Genomic DNA, 26,856 nt, shown 5'->3' on the forward strand with positions numbered 1-26,856 from the left:
AGAGAGAGAGAGAGAGAGAGAGAGAGAGAGAGAGAGAGAGAAAGAGAGAGAGAGAGAGAGAGAGAGAGAGAAAGAGAGAGAGAGAGAGAGAGAGAGAGAGAGAAAGAGAGAGAGAGAGAGAGAGAGAGAGAGAGAGAGAGAGAGAGAGAGAGAGGGATTGGTTGGCAGAAGAACAAAATGTCACATTTCCAGATGCGACGCACTTCAATGGGATCAACAAACTCGAGACCCGATAGAAAAGAGTCGTACAACCCTACAATGTGATTGGATCAACAGGGAGACTTTTTGGGAAGATAGCACCATGACATTTCGATGACGCCATTCGAAGGTCAAAATTTGGCGATTTCAATTGCTGTATGCTGACCAACAGTAAAAACAACGGGGCCACAGAGCTCAGACGGGTTGTGTTGACACGGGCCAGCAACACCCTCAAGCACATGGACGTAAAAACCGCAAAGCTGGTGGCCGTTCAAGCGGAGCCTCCTTCACGAGGGGAACGAGACGAAGCAACACAACGCCTACCTCACAAACCAAGCACAAGACGAGTTCACACAAACGATCAACAGACAGAGAGGTTCACGATTTACATCATATCCTCGACCTCAAGATAACCACCATGGTCTTCTGAATCCCGATTCGCCCGCACCATCTGCGTACGCTGAGTCCAAACCTCTCGCGGCCCATCTGCAAAGGTGTCTTGCGTGTTGGCTGACAGAGACGGGCTCACTCGGCCTCTCTGTGAGCTGAACCAAGGAAATTGAAATGATCCGCGTGAATTGTGGCGGGACATTGCGGCCTCGTCTCGGTTTTCCTCTTGCCGCGAGGTCACCGAGTCCAAACGCCCCTTGCTTGAGCTGTGAGAAAGTCGACGTGTTCGGCGGACGGGCGATTGAACCCAGGTTATCCCATCCGCATCGGTGTCGGTCACCAACATGTTTCGAAGTGCTGTATAGTCAACTGAAGGGGCAACGCTCAGTCCTCGCACAGAGGGCAAGGTAGATGGCAAGTGTTTTGGCAGTTGTGCGCGCCGCAGAATGGCCGATTTGCGAGCGTTTTGACGCCACAACCGCAGAATTCGCAACGTTACATCCAGCGCCTTGACATCCAAGACTTCGTTCCGGATGCGCCGCTTGCCCGCAACAGTCAACTCAAAGTTGCGCTCATGCAAGAAACGGAAGTGTGCTGCCAAGGCAGCCACCGTTGGGTAGATGATGCCACAAGATGCACACTTGAAAATCTTGTTGCCTGAGTGAGCCACGGGCTTGGCGTCATCAAGACCAGAGCGCGAAGCCCACAGGCCAAGAACTCGGTCACGAACGGTGCGGTTATAAAGCTCAAGTTCTACTGCTGCTCGGATTTCGTCATTTAGTAAGCGTGACGCAGATCGAAGGTGCCAAATCATCAGCACAAAAATCAAGATGACGGACAATGGCACCAAGACTGTAAGCGATACGTTGGCCCCAAGCCCCAGATCAACTGATGCTGCGCACAGACTGAGAACAAACAAGGCTAGCAGCAGCGCCCCGGCCGCATGGATCAATGTACGTGTGCGCTGCATTTGCAGCTCAACTTCTTCTGGTATACGATAATCGCCTTCCAAACGCACTTGTTTCAAGAGCTGGTTCTTGGCATGCCAGTAGCGATGGAGTTCACGGCGACTCAGCACGATTGCTGCTATTAAAACGAACATGAGGTTCATGCTATTCGTGACAATACTCCATATCGCACGGCTTGCTGCTGAGCTTGCAGGTTCCATGTAAACAATCGCAAAAGTGCAATAATCTTGATCGTGGACGCGCAAGGCGAGCACATCCGATGAGCGCGTGCCGTTCAAGGATCCCTCCAACGTGATGGTGCGCTCGTTTGCCACAACCCACAGCGAGCGGTTAGCGGATGTGAAGTCAGCCAGATGTACAGGAAGACTCGCGTTCTCCATTGTAGCATTCAACACCACCCGCCGCTTATACTCAAGGTTCTCAAGAGCAGAACAATCGGAAATCAAGCCGGCGTGGGCTTGGGCATGGTCATGGCTCAGACTGATCAGTTCCAGTGAAAGGTTGGTCAAGGACCACTCAATGTCAGTCACCGGCACGATGACGCTCGTGTTGAAATCATTGAGAAGCCAGCGTACACTGCGGGCTACCGGAGCGTCGTTGACTTCACGAACCAGAACTCGCAGCTCAATACTTTGCTCTGAAGTCAGGGGGTCTTCAGCAAAGGAATCACGAATAGCAAGGACTGTCGTTTCCACGCCCGTGGTATTAGTAGGACGGGGCCAGTTGTGAGGTGGTGAATAAGTCACACGCAGAGTGATGGTAGAGGCTACACCCACCACACGACGGGCCACTTCGACCATAGAAAACGTGCCTCGGGCAGCTTCGTCCACAATCTCGGCGTCGCTGGCCAAAGGTTCGAGAAGAACCAGATCCATGGTATCACCCTCATCATACTCGACCACCGTGACATCAAACGAGATTTCCTCATCCTCATCAGTCATCAGGTTGAGCACGTAAACCACATCCTCTTCAAGACGGAGATCGCCTCCTACACTCACTACTGACGTATTGTCGACCTGCAAGATTGGTCGGTCATTGACCTGCTCAATAAAGACGTCAACCTTCATCAACACATCACTGACAATATGCGTGCATGGGTTGAGCAAACCGTAAGCATCAAAGGTGGCTTCATGAATGCGGAACGTCAGGGAATCAGCACCATTGCGGTAGGGATTGCTCATGTAGTACCATGCTTCAGTACCATCATCATATCGGACGGTGCCTTTGCTAGGTACCGTGTCCACAGACACAATCAATGTGTCACCGTCGACATCACTCAAGTTCAATGCAATGGGGTGCCAGATGAAGTCATCCTCACGCACAAAAAGCGCCTCTGTTGATGCCATTGGTGCATGGCAGTGCGCGCTTGGATCGTACGAATTGAGTGACAGGTGAATGGAGGTGTCGGGACCTCGCAGAATATAGGGTCGGCAGGAGGTGGCAGAGACATTGCTCATCGAGGCATTGAACCCGTGCCGTGCCATCAAATTGGATGTATTAACCAAAGTGGACAGCGTCGACTGATTCAGTGAGGCCGTGGTGACTCCAAAAATGGCCTCAAGAACTGCCTCACAGTCTGCCTTGGAAGCGGCTTCAAAGGGTACATGTTGACAATGGGCCCCACCCGAAACATCGCAGTCCCCCATCATCACGCGCAAACTGACTTCGGCCTCATGCTGCGTCGGCGAACAGAGCTACACACCAAGGACATCACATGAAGCAAGTGAGAACTTTTGGGGACTGTGTGGTCTACACAGAGCAGCGAGGGCAGAAAAAAAAATACGCACTTGAGTGATATACTCGTCTGCCACATTGCTCTCTGGTGGCGAAACGTTGCAGTAGCTCGCTCCGACGGGCAACCATGCTTGAAAGTACAAATTCCAGGCGAACCATTCAAAGTGTTCGTCGGCAGGCAAATTTGGGACGTTGGCCCGAATCACCCACGGACCTACGCAACAATAGTCAAGTCAAGTCAGAATGCACACTGCAACATCGAGCGGTGCGGTGCGGCGATGGTAAGAGGACACGATTTATTTGAAAGGAACGCACCGTTTGGCAGAGGTACATCTCCCGATGCAAGCGTGATTGATAGACCAAGGCTAAGACCAATCGGGGTTGATGCCCAACGACCTTCTGTCAAGGTGTCATTGATTGGATGCATGAAGGAGGTCAACGAGAACTTGGACTCTTCCAAGGTCAAAGGGTCCAGGCTGTTGCTGTCCAGAATTGTTTGCACCTCGTCCACATCATGAGGAATTGAAATAAGTGACATGTTGGACAAAAAGCCAGCATCAGGCGTGTCCAATAAAATGGTCTGGATAGCAGCATCGCGCCGGCGGCGCGCATCGGCGTTGGCTCCAATATCAAATCTGACCGAGTTGTTATTGTCGCTGACGGGTTGATTAACAATCGTTTCTGTGTTGGATAAAAATGATTGACATGCGAGGTATGAGTGCACAACAGCGCAGCGTCAAGACTGACAAATGATAAAGCACCGCACGAAATCACGACAACCAATCACCGCAACATCCGCAACCTACCATCTCCGCGAAGGACAAGGAAAGGCTGTGAACAGGCCGTCGATAGCAAGCCTCCGATGTTTGAAAGGCGCACGCAAATGTACAGTCGGGTGGCCAGAGGAAGCGGCAAGGTCTCAAATTGGCCATGATCTGCCCAATTGGTTTGATCCAGAGGAGATCCACACTTGGGGCTCAGGTCCAAACCAGATAGAGAAACAACGGCCGTCAATTCAGGTTCGTCAATGGCACATGGACTGTTCGCGGCACGCCAAGGTGAAACATCCATAGTGGTCATGCTTGTGCCGACTCCCACATCTATAGCATTGAAATCGAATTTTAATGTGAGCCGAATTCGGCCAAACAACACATTTTCTCTGCAACTTCAAAAGGTCACAGCCAAGACAGCAAGTTACGTACAGTAGGAAAACAATTGGGTTTCCTCGTCGTGGCCTACAAATTTGAGCTACAGGCATGCGCATCAAAGTGAGGACACAGTTGCATTGGTATGGTTCAGAAATGTCAGGGCAGGCGGAAAGTCAAAGCACAGCAAAATTTCTGACCTCATAGCTGGTGTTCAAGGCGTACGCCGGCAAAGTCTCCGCACCGACTGCAATTTGGTCCATAGCCGCGGACTGTGCCGTCATCACAAAAGAATCCATAATGGGCGGTGTCAAGTCAACCGAAATGGCGTTGCTGGTGGTCTCAGCAACGAGACCAGCGGCATTAGTCGCGAACAAATGAACCGCAACCGAATCGCCTTGAGCCAGCGTCAGATTGGCGGCGTTAGCGACCAAAGTACCGCCCATAAAGTCAGCATCCAGATCCACACTGCCCCGAGCTCGGGCAACGCCGCTTATCTCAAGGCGCCAATCCACCTGAACCACTGGGCTTTCGAGCTCAAACACACTAAAGCGGAAATATACTTCGCTGGAGGTTCGAAGGGCTTCGATGGGGCGGTTGCGATAACCACGATCAACGAAGCGAACTACTCCCACAAAGGAAGGCGCAGTAAGGTCAATGGTGGTGGCAGGGCTCAGCGATACCGAGGTAAGCCCAGCGGCGTTTTGCATGGCGATGGCAAATCGATAGCTGGCAGGTGCAAAGAAGGTGATTGTCGTGCTGTTCTCATTGCGTTGCTGACCAGACGTTTCCGTGAACAAGCAGTTGTCAATTGAGGGCCCACCACAGCCCAAACCCTGGCACTCGGGGTGACATGGCGCACAGGTGGTGTTGTTTGAGAAGTGAGTGATGGGGCAAACAGCCTCACACGAGCCATCGTAGTCAACAGCACGGCACCCATGGGTCACGTTACGGCTCGGGTCAATCAAACATTCCGTCTTAGTCGGTCCCGAACATCCGTACAGACAGTTTTCGTGACAAGCCCGGCACTGACCGCCAGGTGCCACATAGGTCAGGTTTGGACAATTCGTCACGCATTCACGCAAGGATTCCAGCGCCACGGTCGCGGCATCTTCGCTGTCAACATCCTTTGCTGTTGTGTTGGCCGCGCAAAGCTGGCAGTCAGAGGGCATCGGGCCACTGCAGGACAAGGCACTGGCACACTGCTCGTGACAGGCCAAGCAGCGTAGCGTGTATTCTTCCTTGTAGTAGCCCGGGGGGCAGTCCGTATCAAGGCATGTTCCGTTGAGCTCAGCTACGCGACAACGTGGACAGGAGGCTTGTGCCGAAGGAGAGATGGAGATCGTGGTGGTCGTGGTAGTAGTTGTCGTCGTTGAAAAGGCTTGCGTGCATACTGGCGAGCAGTCACTGGCAGTAAGGCCCGTGCACCCACCCAAGCAGTTGTAGTGACATGACTGGCATGCGTCATCAACAAGAATTGCGTCGTAAGCGCAGGACGCGACACACGCATGGCCAAAGGCAGCACGCATGGTCCCCGCGGGGCACGTCGTGCAATCACGCGCGAGGCTACCGACACACCAAGCAGTCGAAGAATTTTGCTCCATGAGCAAAGGGGTCACTGGTGAGTTGATAAATAGTTCGTCAACGGCAACTACGCTGCCATCGGCGCGTCGGAATTGTTTGCTAACAGCGTCATACATTGGAATTTGCCACTCAAGCGTCGTTATGTTGGCTCGAATTGACACCTCTTGCTCCACGGTCGTTGCATTAGTAGTCACGTTATGAGTTACTGTCACATTTTGCAACGTTGTCACGTTGGTGGCGACCAAAATCGAGGCAAGGTCCGCCAAAAGTACTTCCAAAGGCCAAGAACCAATGCGCCCTTCAAGTGACATCTGACCATAACCGCTCACCACCTTGCAATTGCCACTCAAAGTGTCATTGACCGCAGGCATAAAGTTAGGCATGGGTCGAGGCAGAGCGTCAAACGTCCACCAGGTACGCACACCCTCATCCACACGAACAAGCAGAGAGACGTTGTCATATGAGTGTGGCACGGTCACATGAATGTCATCCCCAAAGCGGGGATTGGCATCGTGCAATTGTGCAAGTGGATCCACAACACCAGGCAATTTCACGACGTCCACCAGCTGGGCAGGTACCTCAAGCGGCACAACGTCTCGAATCAAAGGCTCTTGACTTACAAAGTCAGCCTGAATGTCCATCGTTGCCGAAATTGTTTGGTTATTGACTGTGTCTGTGAATGAAAGCATCACCGATCCTATCACGGGGATGTCGACCTGGAACGAAGCGCCGTTTTCACTCACAACTTGAGTCACGGTGACATCATCAGTGGTCACAAGCTGCTCGATGAGGACCTGGCAGGCCGGATCTTGCAGCTCATAGCTTATGCTGACCTGGCTGGTGTTGACAGGCAGTTGTACGCCTTCCGGGTACGCCCGAGAGGTGTTGACAGCCACAGCGCGTTCGGCAGATACTTGCATCATCAGCGCCTTCATGCAAGGCTTGTTGCCGCGTGCAATGGCAAAAACAAGCTCTTGCACCTCGTTTGTTCCACGGACAGCATCGTAAGCCGACAGTTGAAGCGGGCTTGTGGCCGTGGTCACAAGGGCAGCACCAGAATCCCCCACCGTGATGAACTCATCCATGGCTTCGACCAGTACAGTAAAAGGGCCCGACGGTTGGTCCACGTAGATTGTAGTACTATTGCCCACACCATTCAAAATGGCCGTTTGTGCCTTGCCGTGAGCATCAGTCACGTTCACGTTGACCATCATTTGCGACCAAGCAGCTCCATGCACTTCCACAGTTATGGGCATAGCCGTGCACACGTCACCAGAGTTGCAAAACTCTGTCATCACAGAGCACGTTGCTGAGCGCTGAGCAAAAACAATGCCAAGCTCGTTCCATTCTTGCAGACTGGCAGTACAGCCAATCGCGTTGGAAATTCTGAGATAAAAGTGCTCAGATGAAGCAACCACCCGCAGTGACACTGTTCGTGTTGTGCGCGATACATTGACATGGCAACCAGCCCCATCGGAGCATAGCTGATCAATAACCGTCAAGCCTTCAATCGAGTAATCCTTGGCTAGTGAAGTTTCCACAACGCGTTGCACAAACAAGGTGCTCACACTGGAAGTGACCCCATCCTGGGCCCATGCAGTGATTGTTATGGTGTTTGTTGCCGCTGTCAGTCCCGTAATCAACACCGCGCCATCGCCCGTCCACTCATGCGAGGCGGGCGCCGGTACGGATATGTCGAGCGTTGCATGAGGTCCGATCGCGGTCAAGCTCGTCAGAGTCAGCTGCGTTTCTACGGGCGAAAGCGTCACATTGCGCGTGCTTCCAATCGCAGACACGGTCACGTGTCGGTGTGCAGACACTTCAAAATTAGACAAAGCCACAGTCGTGGAAGGGTTGCCACGAGTCAGGAAGAGCGTGTAGCTGCGGGGTGGTACGGTCAAATCTTCCGCTTGGACGCTGATGACGATAGAAGTGGGTTGGGACGGGCCACTTGGTGTGGGCACCTGTACGGAGAGTCCCTCCACAAGCTGCCCCGCAACAAACACCCGGGCGCCCGAGCTATCGTATACACTCATATTTAGCGTCAGTGCCGCAGCGGCATGCGGCAGTGTGATGACGTAGTTGCCGCGATTCGAGTGCCAAACAGGCGACAAGGTCAGAATCTGACCTACGCCATTCTGTTCCACCGACTCCACTGCGAGGGAGGCTAGTCGGTCTTCAATTGAGGGTGGCGTTCGTGTCCAGCGAATCGTGTATGTGGTCATTGTTGCCTGATCTTCGCTAGTGACCAGCAACTGAACAACGCCACTTGTGCCGGTCGTCTCAAATACGGCCGCGTGATGCCCCCAGGTGGAGTTGACACGAGCAAAAGGCACAACACTGACGGTGGCAAACACATCGGTAAACCAGGCAAGTTTCAGGCGGCGCGTTGCGTATGCGACTGTCACTTCATACTCGAAAGCGAGCTTGCCATCAAAAGCCGGCGATGAATCAAGGTATGTCAGGTCCTCAGCGTCATTGCTCTCCACGAAAGCAGTGTCAGCCGCCACAAAGAGCTCATTCACAAGGGAGTTGTTGGATGCTGGCGCACGGTGGAAGAATAAGCGAACCATGCGACGTCGACCGTCCAGCGTTTCCAAAAGCACGGTGGCATTGACATTTTCAGTGGTGCCTTGCAGCTCTACAGGTGGGCTGGTGCCGTCAATCAGAAGACCGCGACTGACAAGCCCATCAAAGTGACTCTGCTCTCCTACATAGCAGGCAAGTGATCCGGCCATCACCAAATCATGCACCACCATCAAGTTGCCGGCCGTGCCGTTGCCACAATCCAAATCATCTGGGAAATGACGCGAGGGCAGATCAAATCCGGCCACAAGACCCCCCACTGCGCCTGCGTTGCATGCGCACGGGTAGCACACGCCGTTCGAGCCTGGATACGTGTCACTTGGGCAGGCATTGACACAGCCACCTGTGCTCAAGGCAAAACGCGGGCAATTGACGCATTGGTCTTCGTCAGGGCCGGTGCAGAGGCCGTCACAGCGCTCATGACAAGCCTGGCACTCAAGCGTGGTGCTGTTCTCAAAGAAGCGCGCCGGACACTCGGGCACACAGGTGATGCCATTGCTTGTAGTCAGATATGGGCCCTGGCATGAGATGCAATCCGAGGCTAAGGGACCTGTGCAGCCATCCAAGCACTGTTCATGGCAGGGGAAGCAAAATTCATCCAAAGTTGCGGTCGCTTCAAACCGGTTCAACCACAGACTGTCCAGCCCACCCAAGCGTGAAAAATGAGCAGACACGTCAGACATATTCATTGGTGCGCTGTCATCGGGACAAGCCACCTCTGAGTGACAGACTACGTCCCCACGGCTCGCCACTCGCATGCCAGTGAAACAGGACTCGCACTCCCACTGAGTAGGTCCCGAGCAAGAGCCATCACAAGACAAGTCGCAATCGCGACACACGCCCTCCGCACTGGCGTACGTTCCATTGGGACACGCTTCCACGCACATGCGACCGTGTTGAAGGTTCTCACAGGAGAAGCATTGGTCGGCAAAAGGTCCGTAGCAGTTGTCAGCACACTGGGCATGGCAATCCTGGCACACACCCCGAGTGTCTCGATAGGTGTTATCCGGGCAGCTGGCATGACATGCTCCCTTGTACTCGGCCTCTTTGCAGAAGTATGTTTGTCTGCCAGGAGATAGACCAGTAATCAAGCCGTCAAATACAATCGCGTCATTCAGATCACAATCTGGATCACAGAGGTCGCTGCTGCAAGCGTAGTCGGTATTGCAAGGCATGCACGGGACCTGAGACAAAGGCACAAGTTGTGATGCGTCCACGGTGTCATTGCGAGCATCGACAATACCATAGCTCATGGCCAATATCGGGCTCTCCTGATCAGCATAGTAGCGCTCGTCCCCGCACACGGCTGAGGTGGCAGCGATGGGCGTTTGCAGCTCACGAATCACTATTTCATCAACAATGTCCAGAACAGTCTCATCCGTCATCAAGCGAGAATCAGGCATGGCACCGACAATGAGCGTAGAAGATGCAAGCAGTTCAAAATCTTGCTTGGTAACGAGCTGTCGGCCATCAATCAGCAGGGTCATCACACCCACGCCAGAAATAGTTTCTTGAAGAGACAACTCAAGCTTAAAGTTGAGAACGTTTGACAAGGTCAACCCAATAGCTGACTTCTCGTCGCTGCTTGATGACCACAGCGCAACAGAGAGAATGCAACCTGTGTCAGTTTCCTCGATGCAGCTTGCCTGCATACCATAACCGCTTGGGCCGTTGTAAAAGATGTCAGCATCCTCGTCCGCATTGTTTACGCTTATCAGCGGCGGCGAAAAATGGTTGACGTCAGTTGTAAAGGCAAGATCAACGCTGATGCCCACGCGAGACGGAAGAATGAGATCGACCGAGTATGAACCCATCACCGGAGCCGCAGGCGCAAAGGCCAACGCGCTGCCAAAGAAAGCTTTTCGAAATACAACCGAGCTGCTCATGCGCCAGGCGTTGGAGCTTGTTGGGCGAGCCCGAGCATTATATAATCGTGGTAATGTGTAGGCACGATTCAGTACTGCAAACCGCTCCAGCGTGCAACGGGACAAATCAACTCCACAGCGAACGCTCGTATTAACGACAACCGGCACCAAAGTCGCCAAAGCCGTGCTCAGACTGCATTCGGAATCGGCCGGTGGGTGTGCCAGGGCAACAGTCAAGTTGATATCATCTACCTTCTTGAGAAACGGTGTCGCCATGGAGGTAATCTCAGTCCCAATGATGACGGCACCAGCCCGGGGCGGTGTCTGATCTACAATGATGAGAGGCGAGCACACAAAAGCTCGCAAGCCCGCAGCATCGCGAATGCGCACAATGGTACGTAGAGCCTCGGCAGTGCCATCAATGTCTGATTCCAGCGCGAGCAGATTGAAAGAGGCACTCAAATTGCCGAGCGTCGTAAAGTCGTCCTCGGTCACAGTAGCAGCTAGCTCTGCACAGCTGAGTGTCGACAAAGAACAGGCTTGACGATCAGCTTCAACCAGAGCCGCCGCCTGTTCAGCCACACCACTGTCTGCATCAAAAGTACCAGATACAGTCACAAACACACTCCCCTCAGTTGCATACCAAACAAGATCCTCTGCTGAAGCACCATCCGTTACTGGTTGCAAGGTACCCGGCGTGGGGGCAATGAGATCAACCTTGGCTGCCACTTCGCCCGTGGATTGACCAAGAGCAAAGTTGTGGGCCGTAAGGCGGACCTGAAGTGTATCAAGATGACGCAAGGCTGAGATGTCTTTGATGATATGGGTGGTCAGAGAAGGGTCCAGCTCAATGCGCTTCGTCCAGGCTGGTAGACCGGAAGAGCTCACAACCAGCTCCAGCTGACTGAGTGGAACGGCTGATTCTGGTTCATCCCAGGACACAAGAAGCGCACTGCTGGTGTCGGAAAACCATGCACTGCGGTTCAAAAAGAGAAGAGGCGTGGAGATGGACTTGTTCAAGCCACCGATAATGCCGTCGGAAGTAGTGGTGGCGTACAAGGTCTCAGCGCTGAAGGCACGGATACTAGCGTAGACGGTGGTGTTGCTTGCAATGGGTGTGGTGCTTCTCCACGTATAGCTCGTGGCCAGCCCGACAGACGTAAACGGTAGCAAATTGTCCAGGTTGCTCTCGCTTGTTCCCGTCCCAAATGCGACTTCATACCTTTGGAGACACATTCACAAGCATTGCCACGGCATAAAAAAGAAAATAAAACAAAAGAAAGGGTGGGGTGAGTGAGAACACATATGCGTAAAAAGAGCCGAGCGGACCGATTTGACCTGATGATCGCCAATCACAGAAAGGTCGAAGTGTGCCAAAACGTACCGGATGATAGGAACTTCGTATGAACCGAAGCAGTCTTTGTCGTTGCGCTGGACACATGTGTGCCAGGTGGCCTTGAATTCATGGGCATCTTCTTGATAGTCCATATCATAGTCCATGATACCATCCATGATCGGGCCAACATCTGGGCTGGAGTCCAGGTAGCGAAATCCTATGGCATGAAAACAAATTATCAAGTCGAAGCTAAGAAGACAGCCAATCAGCCACACCACTTTCTAAACTCACCATCTGATCGCATGTTGCGATTGACCGAAAATTGGTCCTGAATCTCAAGCTCAAAGAAATATCGTCGACTGCTCTGCAAACCCTCTCGCTGTTCGCCATTGGGCTCCATATGATATAGATTGGTCACGGCATACTGCTCTGGGGCTGTTTCATCCATTTCAAGATCCCAAATGATATCTTCACTCACCAAAAGCCCGTCAGATCTGCAAAGTAATATGGTAAAGCGTGGTCAGGTCAAAGTGAGCATCGAAGGAGCGGATAGCGATGCAGCTCCAGCGCATCTGCATGCCAGTACAAACCTCAACAAGCGGAGGGTGATTGATTGGGGCTCGCAGACGCCGAGCAAAGACCAGGAAGCATACACCCGGTCAAATTGTGTCCAAGTATCAACGTCGTTTTGGTTTGGGCCATCTGCAAGAGCCAAATTGGGTTTGAAAGTTGTGACAATCAAGGGAGCTGAGGTTGATGTGATCACAACCTGTCCCGAGTGATCCTCGACTCGGACCAAGCCATAAACTTCGCTACCAGCTGCTGCGTTCACGCCTGGAAAAACTGCCGATGTGCGATCGAGAGGGACTGGACGCCAGTGCGCAATATCTGGCGTGGAAGAAGTACTGCCCAAGCCAACCGAAAAACTAATGGCCTCCGTGGTGTCGTTGCTCCAGCGCATCACCAAAGCATCCTCAAGAAGATAGCATGCCGTGGCATCCAGACGGGTCCACAAGTGGCTGGCATCGGGTCGACCTGCGCCCTCTGGAACGGTGACACGGGCTTCATAGAATGTGCCCTGGTATGCTACCACTTCGCCAGCGTTGTAACTCTGACTATATGAGAAGGCTTGTGCCAGTTCCGCAGCTATCGCGTCATGCAAGCGCGGGACAAACCAGAGCTCTGAGGGAGGAGTTGGCGGAACGGCATCGACCATGACCGGGTGAGCAAACAACAGCACACTCTCGCCAAGCTCATTAAAGGCCAAGAGAGATGGGTGAAGTAGATCGCCTTGAACCCACTCCTTGACAAAGACGCTGACTCGGGTTGCGGAGCCGCAATCCACCGCAGGAACACGATCCGCGATACCCGGCTGCGAGCCGACCATAAGAGCCTGGACCTGGATCCGCGTTTCTTCGTCAAAGATGCCTTGCCAACTGCAAGAAAGCTGCGAACTGTCCGAATCAAACTCACAATTCATATCTGCATTATCAGCGATTGGGCTTGTGACATCTCGAACCAATGTGGCTGAAGATACCGAATCCGAGCTAAGCCCCAGAATATTCGGGTGTAGCGCAGAGACTGAGAATGAGCGTGAGGATTCTGCCTCATCAAGGGGGACGCGTGCTGGACTGACTTCCCAGCATCCAAGCTCCGTTTCAAAAACGCCAGATTTCAGTGACAGTCCAGTTGGGCAGGAGACATTGCCGAGCACGGTTAAACTATCGCCTGTGGACTCGGACCAGGTGGCAAGGGCTGAGGCCAAATTGGTGAAACCCAAACGCGCTGCCACAGTCTCCATCATGGTTAAGCGCAAATCATGTGGGGACTGGACACGAACTTCAAGGCCTTGATGTGTGGCTACAGCAATGGTGTGCTCAGATTGGTCTTTGTCGAGCTTCATCAGCATGCCCTTGCTTGTTCGAACATCAATACTTGAGATATTCAGATCAGAACTGGGCGCTTCTCGCGCCACGTTGACCGTAAGAAGAACTTCAAAGCAAGCATGTGCAATGCTGATTTCAAGTTGGTTGAGATCGTCGTCGGGCAGGGGCAAGAACCACACGTTGCCATGTTTGCTGGTAGAAAGTTGTCGGCCAGCCCACTCTGCCGTGAGCACGGGAGCGTAATCTTTGTTCGGCGAAGTCACAAGTGTCCACTCTGAGCACAGCGCAGGAACAGTAATGCTCGTCTTGGCATCGGCCATAAAGAGGCCAAAGGAGGATAAAAGATCCCAAGATGAGCCCTGATTGCAATGGAGTTCAAGCTTTTTGAACACGGATGACGGATGAGGCACACGCAGGCGCACAATGGCTGATGTGCGTGACTCAAACACTGTACCCACACGCCGCGAAAGCGTGAGGTTGCTGCTTCCCGACGCAAACTCGAGGCCTAAGTTGGTCGTGCTATTGGGGTAGACGTTGGTCATCAGCACGCCGCTTGCAGTGGCCACCTGCACAAAGTCAAAAGGGTCTTGACCTTGAGCGCTTACGTCCACAGTCGTCTGCCCACAAGGAATCATAATGTCCTCTGTCGTTGGCAGACTATGAGTTTCGAGGAGCATCGTTGTGGCAGTGGGCGTGGCCTCGTGACGGTTAAACACGATGCGGTAGCTCTCTGAGTTACCTGCTTGCGCAGTAACAGTCAAGCCAACTTCGGAAGCCGTGTTATCGACATGACGCGGAAGCGCCAATTCCGTTGCTGCCGTTCCATCGTATGTGGCATTGCCATCAATGACCGCCCTCCAGGTAGAAGTGGCCGCAACAGGAAAGTTAATCACGATGGTATCAGTGTCAAATGGTACAGAAATGGCCACGTAGCGGGCGGCTGTTTCCACCTCCACCTGCCAATTGGCAGTGGTACCCTTGTGCAAAGCAGCCACCGCCACGTGTGGCAAGGTAGCATCTGTACTCACAGTGGCCATGTGCAATCCATACACCATTTCCTGCTGAGTTGTGCCATCCTCAGCCTGTACCGCAATGGTCAACACCATGCCCTGGTAGCCGGAATTGCCTTGGATGCCTTCCGGCAAGGGGGCACTCCACGTACGTTTGGCAAGCGAGGTAAAGCTGCTGGAGGCTTCCAAAAGAACACCATTGATCGTATCATGAACTGACAAGGTGATGGAAACAAACGGATGGTTTGGTGCGATTGCCAGCGTCAGTGCATCTGCGTCCAGAGCAATTGTAGCAAGGCCCTCGTCGGCACAGGGATCGATGGCTGTCAAGCCATTGATGTCTAGCTGGCGCAGACAGGTGTCGGTCGAGGGAGGCAGAGATTGCACCTCTACTGTGAGCGTCGCCATCGCAGCCCCACTATACAGATTGAATGTGCGGGCTCCTGCGGATCGATCCAGCACAAACACGATGCTCGTATGCATGGCCTGGCCTTGTACGTCCTCCACCACAACCGCATGACCATCGACCTGAACGGCCAGAAGAGTTATGGAGCTGGGCGCTGAGATGACGGTCGTCCAGGAATTGCCTCCGCCGGTTGTTGTAGCCACGACCGATAGTGATCTGGTGAGCTCATCAGTGGCGGACACACTGAAGCTTTCAGCTGTAATGGTGGGCATGGCCACGTTGACCGTCAACTCCAAGCTTAGGTCGTGGTCAAACAAGTTGCAAGTAAGCACAAGCTGTGAGAGGGTCGTCGGCATCGAAACTGAGACTGGAACATCCGGTTGCACTGTCAACTGAAGATTACCACCGCTGCACTCCCAGGTGTGGCTATTGTGAGGGAAGGAAAGCTCGAAAACGCGCACTTGGTACGGAATATTGATCGTCGCGGCTGCGTCTGCCAAGCCTATAGAGTGGGGCACCCCATCGTGGACGAGCTGAACTTCTGTCGGCAGTTCAACCTTCTCGCGGACGACTACCAATTCTAGCAAAATCTGTTCGCCTCGCCAAAAGGTCAAAAGAGTATCGTCGTTAACAGTGGAAAGGGGAAAAGCCCGGCTGCTGGTGGTTTGCACGGAGAAAGTTGAAGCGCCATCTATTAACAGCAGGGCAATACGTGAGGGATGAGTTGTGCAGACGCGCTTCATAGCCATGCCGTCAAGAAAACATAAGCAAGCGATGATGAAGAAGAGTAACAGGGTGGCCACGATCCAGATCACAACAGCGCCACATGCGAGACAAAGACTCCAATGTCCTTCACGGCAAACGGAGTGAAGTGAAACCATTTGAGACTCAAAAACGAACCGTTGACAAAGACGGGCTCGCCGTGAGCCACATCGATGCTAAGAGTGATGCGATCTTGTTCGAATGGCAGGGTGGCCTTCAATTGTCGAACTCCAAAGCTCTCATAGCTCAACACATCAACATTTTCGTCCAAAACGTGCACACGCACAACGTCCTCCATTGGAGGGCTTAACGTGAGCTTGTAGGTGCTCGTCCTGCTGCCGTCTTCCGAAGTGGCGGTCAACGTATAATGACGTGCGACCACGCCAGCCGACATGGTGATGGGCGACCATACATTGGCTTCGAGCTGACGCTCTAAGACTTGGGTCTGGTTTGTATCCACGGACAATGATACGGAGTCTGGCGTGGAAGAGTCGAGATAGACACGAAAGCCAGACGACACGGCGTCCAAGAAATGCTGACCAAACGCCCCCTCCACTCCAGGGTGGTCATTGGAGACGTGGTGGCGACACAGCGTCTTGGCTCGCACCAGTGCGTACAGCTGTTGCCCTTGTAAATCATCGATTGGGAGGGAAGCGACAAACACGCCCTCCGTCCCTTGTACCAGGATCTCCTCATCCGTAAGCGGGACTACGTCAGTCTCATATGGGCTTGTACCGAGGCCCCACGTGTAACTGTGGATGCCGCCACATAGCTCGGATGCAAAGCCATAAAAGTGCCCAGCCACCTGGAGATGGCTCTGAATCTCCACATCAAAGCTGACGGTCGGGCCATCCACGACTGTACCGATGCGATCTTCATCCGGCATGCGGAAAGGCTCTGATCGCGCACTGCTGGAGAGGCCCGCGCCATTGTGACAGGTGAGCTCAAGCTGATAGTATTGGTCTGTAGTGAGCGGGGATGTCAGCATCAACGTCGAGCGTGAAAGCTCAGTTGTAGCAATGCCCCCGCTGCTAAATTGTGCCATTGGTGTGAAGGTTGCGCTGGCTGGGTCGCTCTTTGCAGCTTCGGATTGGGTGGCAGGTAGAGTTCCTGCTCTGAGATAACAGCCAGCTACGCCTGACTGCAAGTCAATGACCGTCCAATAGGCCTGAAGCGTGTCGGGCGTTTCCACCAAGACAAAGCCTGCAGCATCCCGCCGGCTGTCGGCAATATTGTTCGCGAACCCCAAAGCCGGCCCGTCTGAAATGACTGGCGGTGATGAGTCGATGCGCACACCGCTCGTGTAGCGCTGGGTCTTCAGTCCAACGTTGTTGTATACTCGTACACGGGCTGCAAGTGTCGCGCCATCACTGATGACAGGCAAATTGGCAAAATCAATGGATGAGTGAATGTCAACACCACCGTCTAATCGAGTGGTGAGCTCGATGACGAGACCATTGGGGTCATGATGGCTTTGCGAACTCTGGCCAGTAACCCGGGTTGTGGTCGACAGTAGTTCCAGAGCTGGCGCAGAGCCAACAAAACGATAAAGCGTGATTTCGACGCGTGCCACCCCCGAGTGCGGGTCTACGGAAGCGAACGATTGTTCGAGCCTGCCCGACCCCGACACCCAGTGCTGCGAGTCTTCGGCCTCATTTTGATTAGATGCCACCTCGCCGTCGACAGCGTACAGCAGCACCGGAGGCGTGGCGTCGATGATAAGACCATCCGTAAAAGCAACTGTGCTGATGCCTGCTCCGTTAGTTGCCCGCACTGCGCCGATAACATGAGCGCCGTCGGCAAAGGACATGCGTTCCGTAACAAAAGTGGTGGCAGTAACATCAATGTCTGCAAAATCCAAGAAAGCTTCGGGATCCACAACCGAGCCTGAGCGACTGCCAATTGCGACCTCCAGACGCGCAATGGAGGATTCCGGGTCCGAGAAGCCCGTAAAGGACATGCGGTAAGAATGGAGTGACGATGAGTACGTCCAATCCGCGACTTGGCCAGCCTTTAATGTCCAGTCGGCAGAAAGCCCGTCGCGTAGATAGCCCGACGAGGCGGCCGGGCATGCACTGGCGTCGCTGTTGGCAATGCAAACGCAGTCGGCCAGGGCGGTGCTTGTCAAAATTTGAAGCTCGTTGCGACGTCCCGGGGAAGCAATTGGGCACGTCAGATCCACCATGAAACCATCAGAGCGAGCCGAAACGCTGAGAAGATCCAAGCCGCCGTGATAAGCTGTAATGGTCGAATAATAGCGAGTCGCATGGGTGAGAGGCTCCGCGAGCTCAACTCGACCCGCCGCAGCATAAAACGGTAGGGACTGGTTTACAATCACGTCGCCGTTTGGATTGAACACCCAACCAGTTTTGGTGAGATATCCGGCTCGGACGATCCACCTAAAGCGTGATGATGTGTCATACATCCGACAAGACACAGAAGTGAATTTAAAATCCATAGGGAAAAGAAAAGAAAAGAAAACAGAAAAATAAATAACATGTCAATAAAAATAAAAAGCGTCAACAGAATGACGGGTCGAGAAATCACGAACCAGTACGACGAGATGCCGGTATCCGGGTCACGAAAGTCAGCAAAATTGACGCCCACCACGGAGGGATCGTTGGTAAACGATAAGTCTTGCTCAACTTGAGAGCCATCCTGAACTTCACCAGCCAGCGGAGCTGCAAAAGGAGTTGATGCATCAGCAAATGCATGTGTTGCGTTGAAAGACACAGACGAAGCCGCGGCGGGCAGAGCTGACTTACGTGTTGTATCGAAATACAAAGGTTCGTTACTGCCGACGCGAGCAAAGAGATTAACCAAGTCAAACGTCTCCAGCTGTGGGTAAATGTAGACACCATCGGGAAGTTTGCCAAAGCTGTATTCAAATTGCGGATGCTGATGAATGTCTCCACCAAAGGGAACCAGCGATGCGTCAACCGGGAGCACACCCAGTGCAACTCGGTGGGCCGCTAGGCCGGATCCTTTGTCCCATGCAGTGATGTTGAACGCGAGAGAGCCTTGGGTGGAGCCCACGGTGGCCTTTAACTCGACGATCGAAGGCGGTGTTACATCAACCTTCAGTGGAATGGTTTGGCATGCTAGTGTGGACATGGGCCCACCAAAAATGACCGAGTTGAAAAAGTACAGCGACTGGTAGTAGTCGCCTTCGCGAAGATCGAGACCATGTTGCCCAGCCGCACGACCATCGGAGTGGCGCCACGGGATTACATCAGTACCACAGGGCTGTGTGCCGACAGCCCACAAAGTGGCATACAACTGTGTCTCTGGGTCAATAGCGGGGTCCCAGCCAAACTCCACAAAATCCTGAAAGCGCTGATATGTGCGATGGTTGCTGATAAAGGCGCCTAGTTTTGTGTCACAAAGTTAGTCTGAGCAGGGTAGCGGAAGAAGCAACTTGCGGCGCACACGTACCATCAATTGACCCCATCGCGTCGTGTAAGATGAGGTGATTGTCATGGGGTGTGACATCGTCAGCTGCGCAGCGAGATCCGATCGACGATGCAACCTCGTCCAAGACTTCAGCAGCCTCACACGCATGATAGACAAGCTCGTTACGGTGCTGGTCACAGGCTTGGGTGCGAATACTACGGGGCAGATTGTTGGAGGTTGTGCCTGCACTGTCATCACAGCGTGCTTCATCATACACAATTGGTGGCTCAGGAGGCGTGAGGTCCACTACAATGCCTCTGTCCTGCGACGTGGAAAGGAGAAGCTTGTCGTCACTGGACCGGATGTTGAGGTAGACAATCTCGTTATGTCGCAGCTTGCGTTCTGTGGCAAAGTCCAGGTTGCCGGAGCGCGAAGTATGCAGACGGTTGGTCCACGACACAAGGTCAGCGCCCTGCCCGTCTCCCAACACGGGAAGAGCAGGCTGCAAACCAGCAGAAATTTCGAGGAGAACCAGCGGAGACAAATCGTCAGCCGTCCATCCCCCAATGATACGCTCGTCGTGGCTTTGAATCGTGTAGTCCTGTGACGTCCAATTGACCCAAATACGAGAGACGTGAGACAAAAATGTCACATCATAGGATAGCAAGCTTTATGTTGGGCGTGTCAGCATGACGTACGTTTGTAATACTGAGAGTAGGTGGTGTGACATCGTATCTTGTCGCAGTTTGGCAGTACTGGGTCGAACTGACACCAAAAGTATTTTGCGACACCACTTTGGCAAAGACAATCTTGTTTTCATCCACGGGAACCGACTCCAGGGGTACCTTGGTCGTGTCCTTGTCAAATTCTCTATTATTCAACACTTCCGTACCATCCTTGCTGTAGCCGACCGAAACAAAGATCTTGTCTACAGCTGACTCAGCCTCATAGCTTTGAAAGTATATGGCAAGGTACGGCACCTATATGGAGGAAAATCTTTATGTTAAACAGGTGACGTTACAACTCTTGACAAGATGCATGCCAGTGAAAGCTACAAGACATGACAACCCACCTCAACATCCTCTCCGATAGTCTGATTGATGACACAACTGGTTTGCGCGAATAAAGGGCCAGACTCGTCAACTTCACTGCTGCAAGTCCTTATCAAATTCTTCTCGATTGCTGCGGCTGAGAAGGAGAAGAGCGTCGCTCGGAAAATGGTGCTGAATATCGTCTACAAGAAGCAGGGCGCGACCAAGGATCAGCACAAGCAGTTTGCGTTACCAACTCAAAAAGGGCCTTCACACCTCCGCAAAGGCTTCGCATGAGATGCTCAATGGAATCAAGATCATGTCCACAACAGTGCATTTCTCGTATGGAAAGGCCTAAGACAAGCATGCAGGTTACGTCAAGATGGGTACCAAATCTTCACCCATTAGTCGAGTAAGTGAGGATGAACCGACGTACGAAGTATTGCACAGGACGCGAAATCGGAAGACGAATATCGGCAATGGTGCCTCGAAGCGTCAGACCACCACAGAGCACCATACATTCGCCGATCTACACAATCAAACCAGATGAAAAAAAAGATGCGAGTCCTTTCTGTTGACATGAAAACAAAACAGCAGACATACCGCAAGACTGATGGCGACTTGAAAGTTGAACTGCGGTGTAATGATTGCTGCAGTGGGTCAGTATAGCCATGAGATTCTTTTCAAAAAACCGAACCCCCCAGAAAGAGGAAAGAAAAACCTGAAAAGCGTAAAACCACACACCACCTACGTGTTATTGTGGTTGACATGAAGCAAAACCGCAGACCAAAGCTCATGCCACCCTCGAAAAGAACCTCGCCGCGAATTGTGATGGGAAGTACACCTCCGACTAATGTGCACGGCAAGACAAACCAAGTACTTGAGCGTTGTGAAGTTTCGAGAACATGGTGCCACTTTGCCATGGTCATACGTACTGATAAACCGAGTCTGCATTTGGAAAACCGTCATGGTCGAAGTAAACGGGCCCCTGGACGAAGGGTTGGGTCATCAGTCAAGTATGACAACGAAAAGAAGACCAAACCCAAACCAGAGCCAAAACTGGAACAAGAAATAAAAAATATGAAAGAACAGAAACAAACGCGGAACGTACAGGTTTCCGGAAATGCAGACGTCTTCGGGCGAGTCCAAATCGTTGCAGCTCGATGCACGACGCTGTCGTTGCGCGCCAACGGGCACCGCGCCGTCGCGCGTCAAGTAAACCATATCGTACTCTCCAACATCGATGATCTCATCGTCATCAGCGTCATGATCGGGCACCCAAACCAGTGAGTCAACCTCGGTGCGATCAGACGCGACCGTCAAATTCGCCCAGCGCTCAGCAGCGGCACTACGACGGCGTCGTGAAGACTTTTCTGATTTCCTTTTGGTCTTGCCAGGAAAGTCCTTTGCAGCACTTGCTGCCTCGCCAACCGTGCCTTGGAACAGCGTGAAGTCTAGCACTTTGAGAAAGACGAGGTCCAGTGTTTTGTCGAACAAGCCGGCAAGAGGGTTAAAGGGCAAGAAGCGACGTGGATCCAGCGGGTCCTCGCCATCTTCTGACTTGGTGGCGGCAAAATGAACGAATCGACCGCATGCGCTATCCTTTGGTTCGAGAGCTTCAGCGATAGTTTGTCCAGCCCGAAGTTTGGATCCCTTCACAATGCCAGGGATGAGTTTGACGTTTGAGATCCAGAAATAGGCACCCACGTCCTTGCTAGGTTTAATTGCGACCGAATCCCCGCGCACAACGACAATGCTACCATCGTACGGGGCAGGCACGTAGTATCGTTGCGCTTTGGTTGGGGCAGAAGGCGGGCTTGTCTTTTTGGAGCTTGAGCCCTTTTTCTTGATGCCCGATTTGCCCTTGTTGAAGCGTGCCGGGGTCTTTTCAAGATTCTTGAGACATTTTTTGTCACACATCGGGCTCAACTTCACAGAAAGACCGATACCATCGGGCCACAGCGACGAGTCGGTGTTCTCGGCCCCTAAAAGCTCGTTGGCAGGGTACTCCCCAGAGCCACACTGATCATTGCCTTTGACTGTATCTGGAAAGAGGCTGTGCACCTTGGGAGTTTTGAAGCGGATGTAGGCCTCGTATAGTTTGGCCGCGACTTCGTGAATCGTGTCAGCCACATCAGCAATGTTATTCATGGTGGTAATGGCGCCCATTACCACTTGATACACGGCCTGGATAGGCTTGAGCAGATCGTTAAAGCTGGTGTCTTCTTGCAGAAGGGCAAGCAGTTCTTTGGCTTCTTCGAGTTGACTTGCGGAGTAGGACACGCAAGCGGGAGCGGTGGAGTTGGGCTCGCACACCACAGAGGTGAGCTCCTTCAGCTCTTTCACAGCCGCATCATATTGGTCAATGAAAGCCGTGTTGGCCCGAGAAACGGGGTCGATCCACTCTGGGAGCGGAGAGCCATCCAGTTGCAAAGCGCCCATAAAGTCAAAAAATGCCGTGGTAATGTTGCCGATGGCCAGTTGGACTTGTTGGATTTCGGAGAAGATTGAGGCCGCCGCTGCAGGGCCACATTCGTCAAGCAGGGCAATTTGGTCGAAAATATCACTGATGGATTGCTTGAGGGTCGAAGAATTGGTGGGCCAATACTTGCCAAACAAATCATCAATGGCTGCACACTTATCAGCCAGTCCACCTGTGATACTACGCAGGTGCGGGATGCCGATTTCAAAAAGTTTCTTGGTTTGCTCAGCCCTGCCCGCCACTTTAAGGGGTCGAAAATTGATGAGGGTGTCCGTGAAATTGCTGAAACGGGTGATCACAGGCTGGACGTTGGCCCGGCAAGCACCATCAAGGCCGGAGACCATGTCATCACCGGTAGAGAAGATGGTGCTGGCGTAGTCGGCAAAGGATTCAAACCCCGCGCCCAAATCGTCAATCACTTCAACAAGTTTGTTAAAGTCCTTGGTGCGCTGGTTAACGTCGAACATACCCTTGAGAATGCTCTTGTCGTAACCGGCAGAGAGAGCATAACCAGCAAACACGTGCAGCACGTTGACATTGATGCCGAAAAAGCCAACCTGAAAGTAGGCTTTACACTCGCCGACAGCTCGCAGCAAGACATCGAGTGAGTAGCCATCTGCATAGACGTAAAGCTTCAGCTCGCCAGTCGAAGTAAAGCCCCCACCCACGGCTTCAGAGCCTATTTTGAAGCCATACGACAACTTGAGGTTGAGATCGGTGGTGAAAACCCCGTCTCGGACGCCGGCTTCGCTCTTTGCCTCTGCACTGGAGGATGAAGCGCGCCGCAGGCGTGGACTGAAAGAAGGGTCCGAGTCCATCTCTGCAGCGTAAGCCAGGCGCTCGCTGCGTGAAAGTGAGGCAAACTTATTTTTACAACGGCCAGGCTCAATGTCATGCAGGTAGCAGTAGTATTCCTCTTCAGGAAAGATCTCGTCATCAGAGGCTTCACGGCGCTCCATGCGCATGTGATATTCGTCTTGTTGCTCATTGGCGCGGCGTGCGTAGTCATTAAGGAGAGTCTCGTGGTCTGATTCGTTGGCATGCATGATGTGCGACCGCAGTGCAGCGATGCGATGTTCGAGGGAGGAATCCTCGAGAGCAATGCGGCGCAGAGTGCTCATGCCCGCCGGGTCCTTGAGCTGGGCCAACGAGGCGATGGCGTAATGACGAATGGAGTTTGCAATGGATGGGTCGGTGTCGTTTCGAGCCGTGAGGGCATGTCGAATCAAGGCGTCATTACCTCGCTGGTGTCTGGTGTTGCCAAGTGCGGCCAATACACTCGGGCGATGGTCGTGGTGGATGGTATGGCGACGAAGGCGCGCCTCAGGATGATACTCGAGCTGCGTTTGTTCGAGCAAACCCTCGAGGCGGCCGACATGCTGATGGGCTTCCTCAGCGGGGAAGCGTGATAGCACAGCGCCCAGGGCGAGCAGAGCGCCTTCGCGAATGTCTTCGTTCTGGAGGGAGAGGGGAAGCTCCTTGGGCTCGTAGCACACCTCTTGCAAAAACTGTAGGCAAGAGTGGCAGGGACCTTGAGCAAAAGCCAGAGCTGCAATGGCGTGCTGCGTCTGATTGAACGGAAGCAAGTCCAATAACATGTATTGAATGGCAAGATCAACGCCACCCTTCAGATCCGTTACGACTTGGTACACAAGCGCCGTGGCCGTGGCATCACTATAGTCACGGATGGTTTCCACGACCACGCCGCGAATGTCCTGTGGGTCGTGCATGAAGTGAGCAGATAGAACTCGTAAGTTGGGTCGAATCATGCGAGAACACACAAACGATCAGAAAGTGTCACACACGAACATCAATAGGAAGCTCGCGGAGTGCCCGTCGCAGCTCTTGGATGCAGTCCATGCGCTTGGGCCGAACAGGAGAGTCTAAAGGCAACGTGGGTCAGCGAAATTGGAGACAGAGCAGATTTCAACGGGATCCAGAGTCATGAGGCGATCGCCGGTCTACACACCGCCTTCGGCAGATTGTTCCAAGCACACCAGGCTGGCGTGCAAAAGCGGCGACTCTTCTTCTTCGTGTGCCGGCAGCTAGTTGCATCATTAGAAATATCACAATGAAGTGGGGTGGGCACCATAAGCCTTTTATGCAGATACGTGACAATGGGGTGTGTGTTGGACAATCTTGTTCGGGTGACGTGAGTTCTGTACCTGCAGGGCAAGAAAATCGCGCAGGGAGCTGCTGTCCAGACCAGGGGGGACCATAACATGGCTCGCAGGCGAGGTCGTCATCAATACCATGTTAAACTCGCCCTACAGGCGTGTTTGCAATGTTGTGAGGCGTCCGATAAAATTATACAAATGATTGTGAACGGCCCAGAGGAAATTTACCTCGGAGTTGTGAGAGGACGTGTCATCACTGGCATAACCATTGTGTACGACGTGCTCGTGATCGTCCGCCGCAAACGCACCAAAGAGGTTTCCTGAGAGAGATGCCATGGAAGCAAACGACGGTTAAAGTTCATTGCTTTTGTGATGCATGGGGAAGCGGGACGAGGGGGTAACACGACATACCCTTGTCATTGGTCAATGTTGACTTGGCGTCGTAGCCATGAGGACCAGCACTGAAGCGCTGCTGTTCAAACAAATTCTCGGGTTGGCCGTCGGCGCGAGTGGCGTGTGCGGCCGTTCCTGACAGATGGGGATTCGGTAATTGTTCAAGTCAATAGCAAGGAGATTAGGTAAGCTGTCATGGATCAGGCTCGCAGAAATAACCCGTGGAATATTGCAAACAGGCTCAGTCCAAACCTTGTTGCTCCATGCCTTCAAAGAGGTAATTATCATTGCCATGTACTCGAAGGAGACGGCCATCAGCATGCACAACGTGGGTCTGCCATCGACGCATGTCTTTGTCAGGATACATCGACAGGAGCGATGTCGATGGGCGATGTGAGGGCTCTATTCCACCAACCTTGACGGAGGTCGCCATTCGGGCGTGAGGGATGTGGTTTTCCAGACGGCACTCGTGGTGGTATTCCCCGTTGTCCACCAACGTGCGGTAGTTGGCGTAGGCATCTGTGCACATCCAAGCGAGGTGAAGCGAGATGAGGGGGGCCAGTGGACTACGAAGATAAAGGGCGTGCGGGCAGTTGGCTCGGAGCAAGATGCCGTACCATGATGGTCTTCAAAGGCAGTGTAGTTGTGCTGTCCCATGCCATCGCCTCGATGAAGAGTACCTGCCAGAGTGGCTATGATGTTGCCTGGCAGGGTGCTGTGGATAGCTTGGTCTTGGGGCTCATAAAACACACGGGCAACGCGGCCGTCTTGGCACTGAGCGAAAGCCAGCCTAACAGAGGAAGCAGGTCACATCAGGCCACGCTTAGGCCCGAAATAATATGTCACGAATACAGGCGAGCGCCAACGTAGGCAAGACAAGTGGGCTAACCAGATTTTCAGAGACTCTGGGCGAAACATCTGGTCCTCTTGCGCTGATGCAGAGGCAAAGCATCGGTCAGCGTGTACTTAGAGCTTAACAAAACACAGGGCTGTGAACCGAGCGGGGGGGGGGGGGCGTACCATGGCTCGCAACGTGTACTTGCGTGACATTGATGGCCATGACGCTCGGGTGTGAGGTTGCGCAAACCAAGTTGCCCAAGTTGAGTTGCGCCTGAGCCTCCGCGTCGAGCGTCGTCAGCTCAAACTAAACAAGAATGGCGTGGCCGCGTGAGGACCAGAGGTGTGACAAACAGAACGGACAGATAAGGGGTGAAGCACAAACCGCATAAGTCAAAGATTGATAGCCTGATAGGTGCTCGGTGGAACGCTGGGACGACTCGGCGGACCATCGCGCGGTCGAAGTGCCTCTAGCATACATGAATCATCATCAACATGCCGTCGGCCAAGGGTCGACAGAGCACCGAGGAAGGTGGGTTCAAAAAAAAAAAAAAAAAAAAAAAAAAAAAAAAAAAAAAAACACCATGCATCAGCTCAGACGCAGCCTCAGCGCCATGACGAACCGGAAGAAGTAGCGCGTATTCGGGTTCCATATGAGCGTGGCCTGGGCTAAGCTGCTGATGGCCAACACGAAGGCCACTGCCTGCACGAGCGGCGCCTGCACGGCCGCCAT

At 53.1% G+C, this 26,856-nt stretch overlaps 1 protein-coding gene across 1 annotated transcript; it reads right to left on the reverse strand.

Moving 5' to 3' along the window:
• Nucleotides 1–583: 583 nt before the first annotated feature.
• Nucleotides 584–26,856, reverse strand: MONBRDRAFT_8856 (uncharacterized protein; the record flags this gene model as incomplete). The annotated part of the gene is made up of 20 exons (XM_001746466.1): nt 584–3,250; nt 3,344–3,504; nt 3,687–3,971; nt 4,680–11,692; nt 11,855–12,023; nt 12,098–12,300; nt 12,397–15,799; nt 16,009–18,269; nt 18,422–18,551; nt 18,636–19,238; nt 19,306–19,765; nt 19,962–20,243; nt 20,336–20,497; nt 21,168–21,282; nt 21,406–24,491; nt 25,122–25,213; nt 25,305–25,421; nt 25,539–25,805; nt 25,904–26,076; nt 26,747–26,856. 20 exons carry the CDS (start codon nt 26,854–26,856, stop codon nt 584–586), a joined length of 21,759 nt encoding a protein of 7,252 aa, XP_001746518.1.

The sequence above is a fragment of the Monosiga brevicollis genome, genomic scaffold (assembly GCF_000002865.3).
Source record: "Monosiga brevicollis MX1 MONBRscaffold_12 genomic scaffold, whole genome shotgun sequence".
Taxonomy (NCBI): domain Eukaryota; class Choanoflagellata; order Craspedida; family Salpingoecidae; genus Monosiga; species Monosiga brevicollis.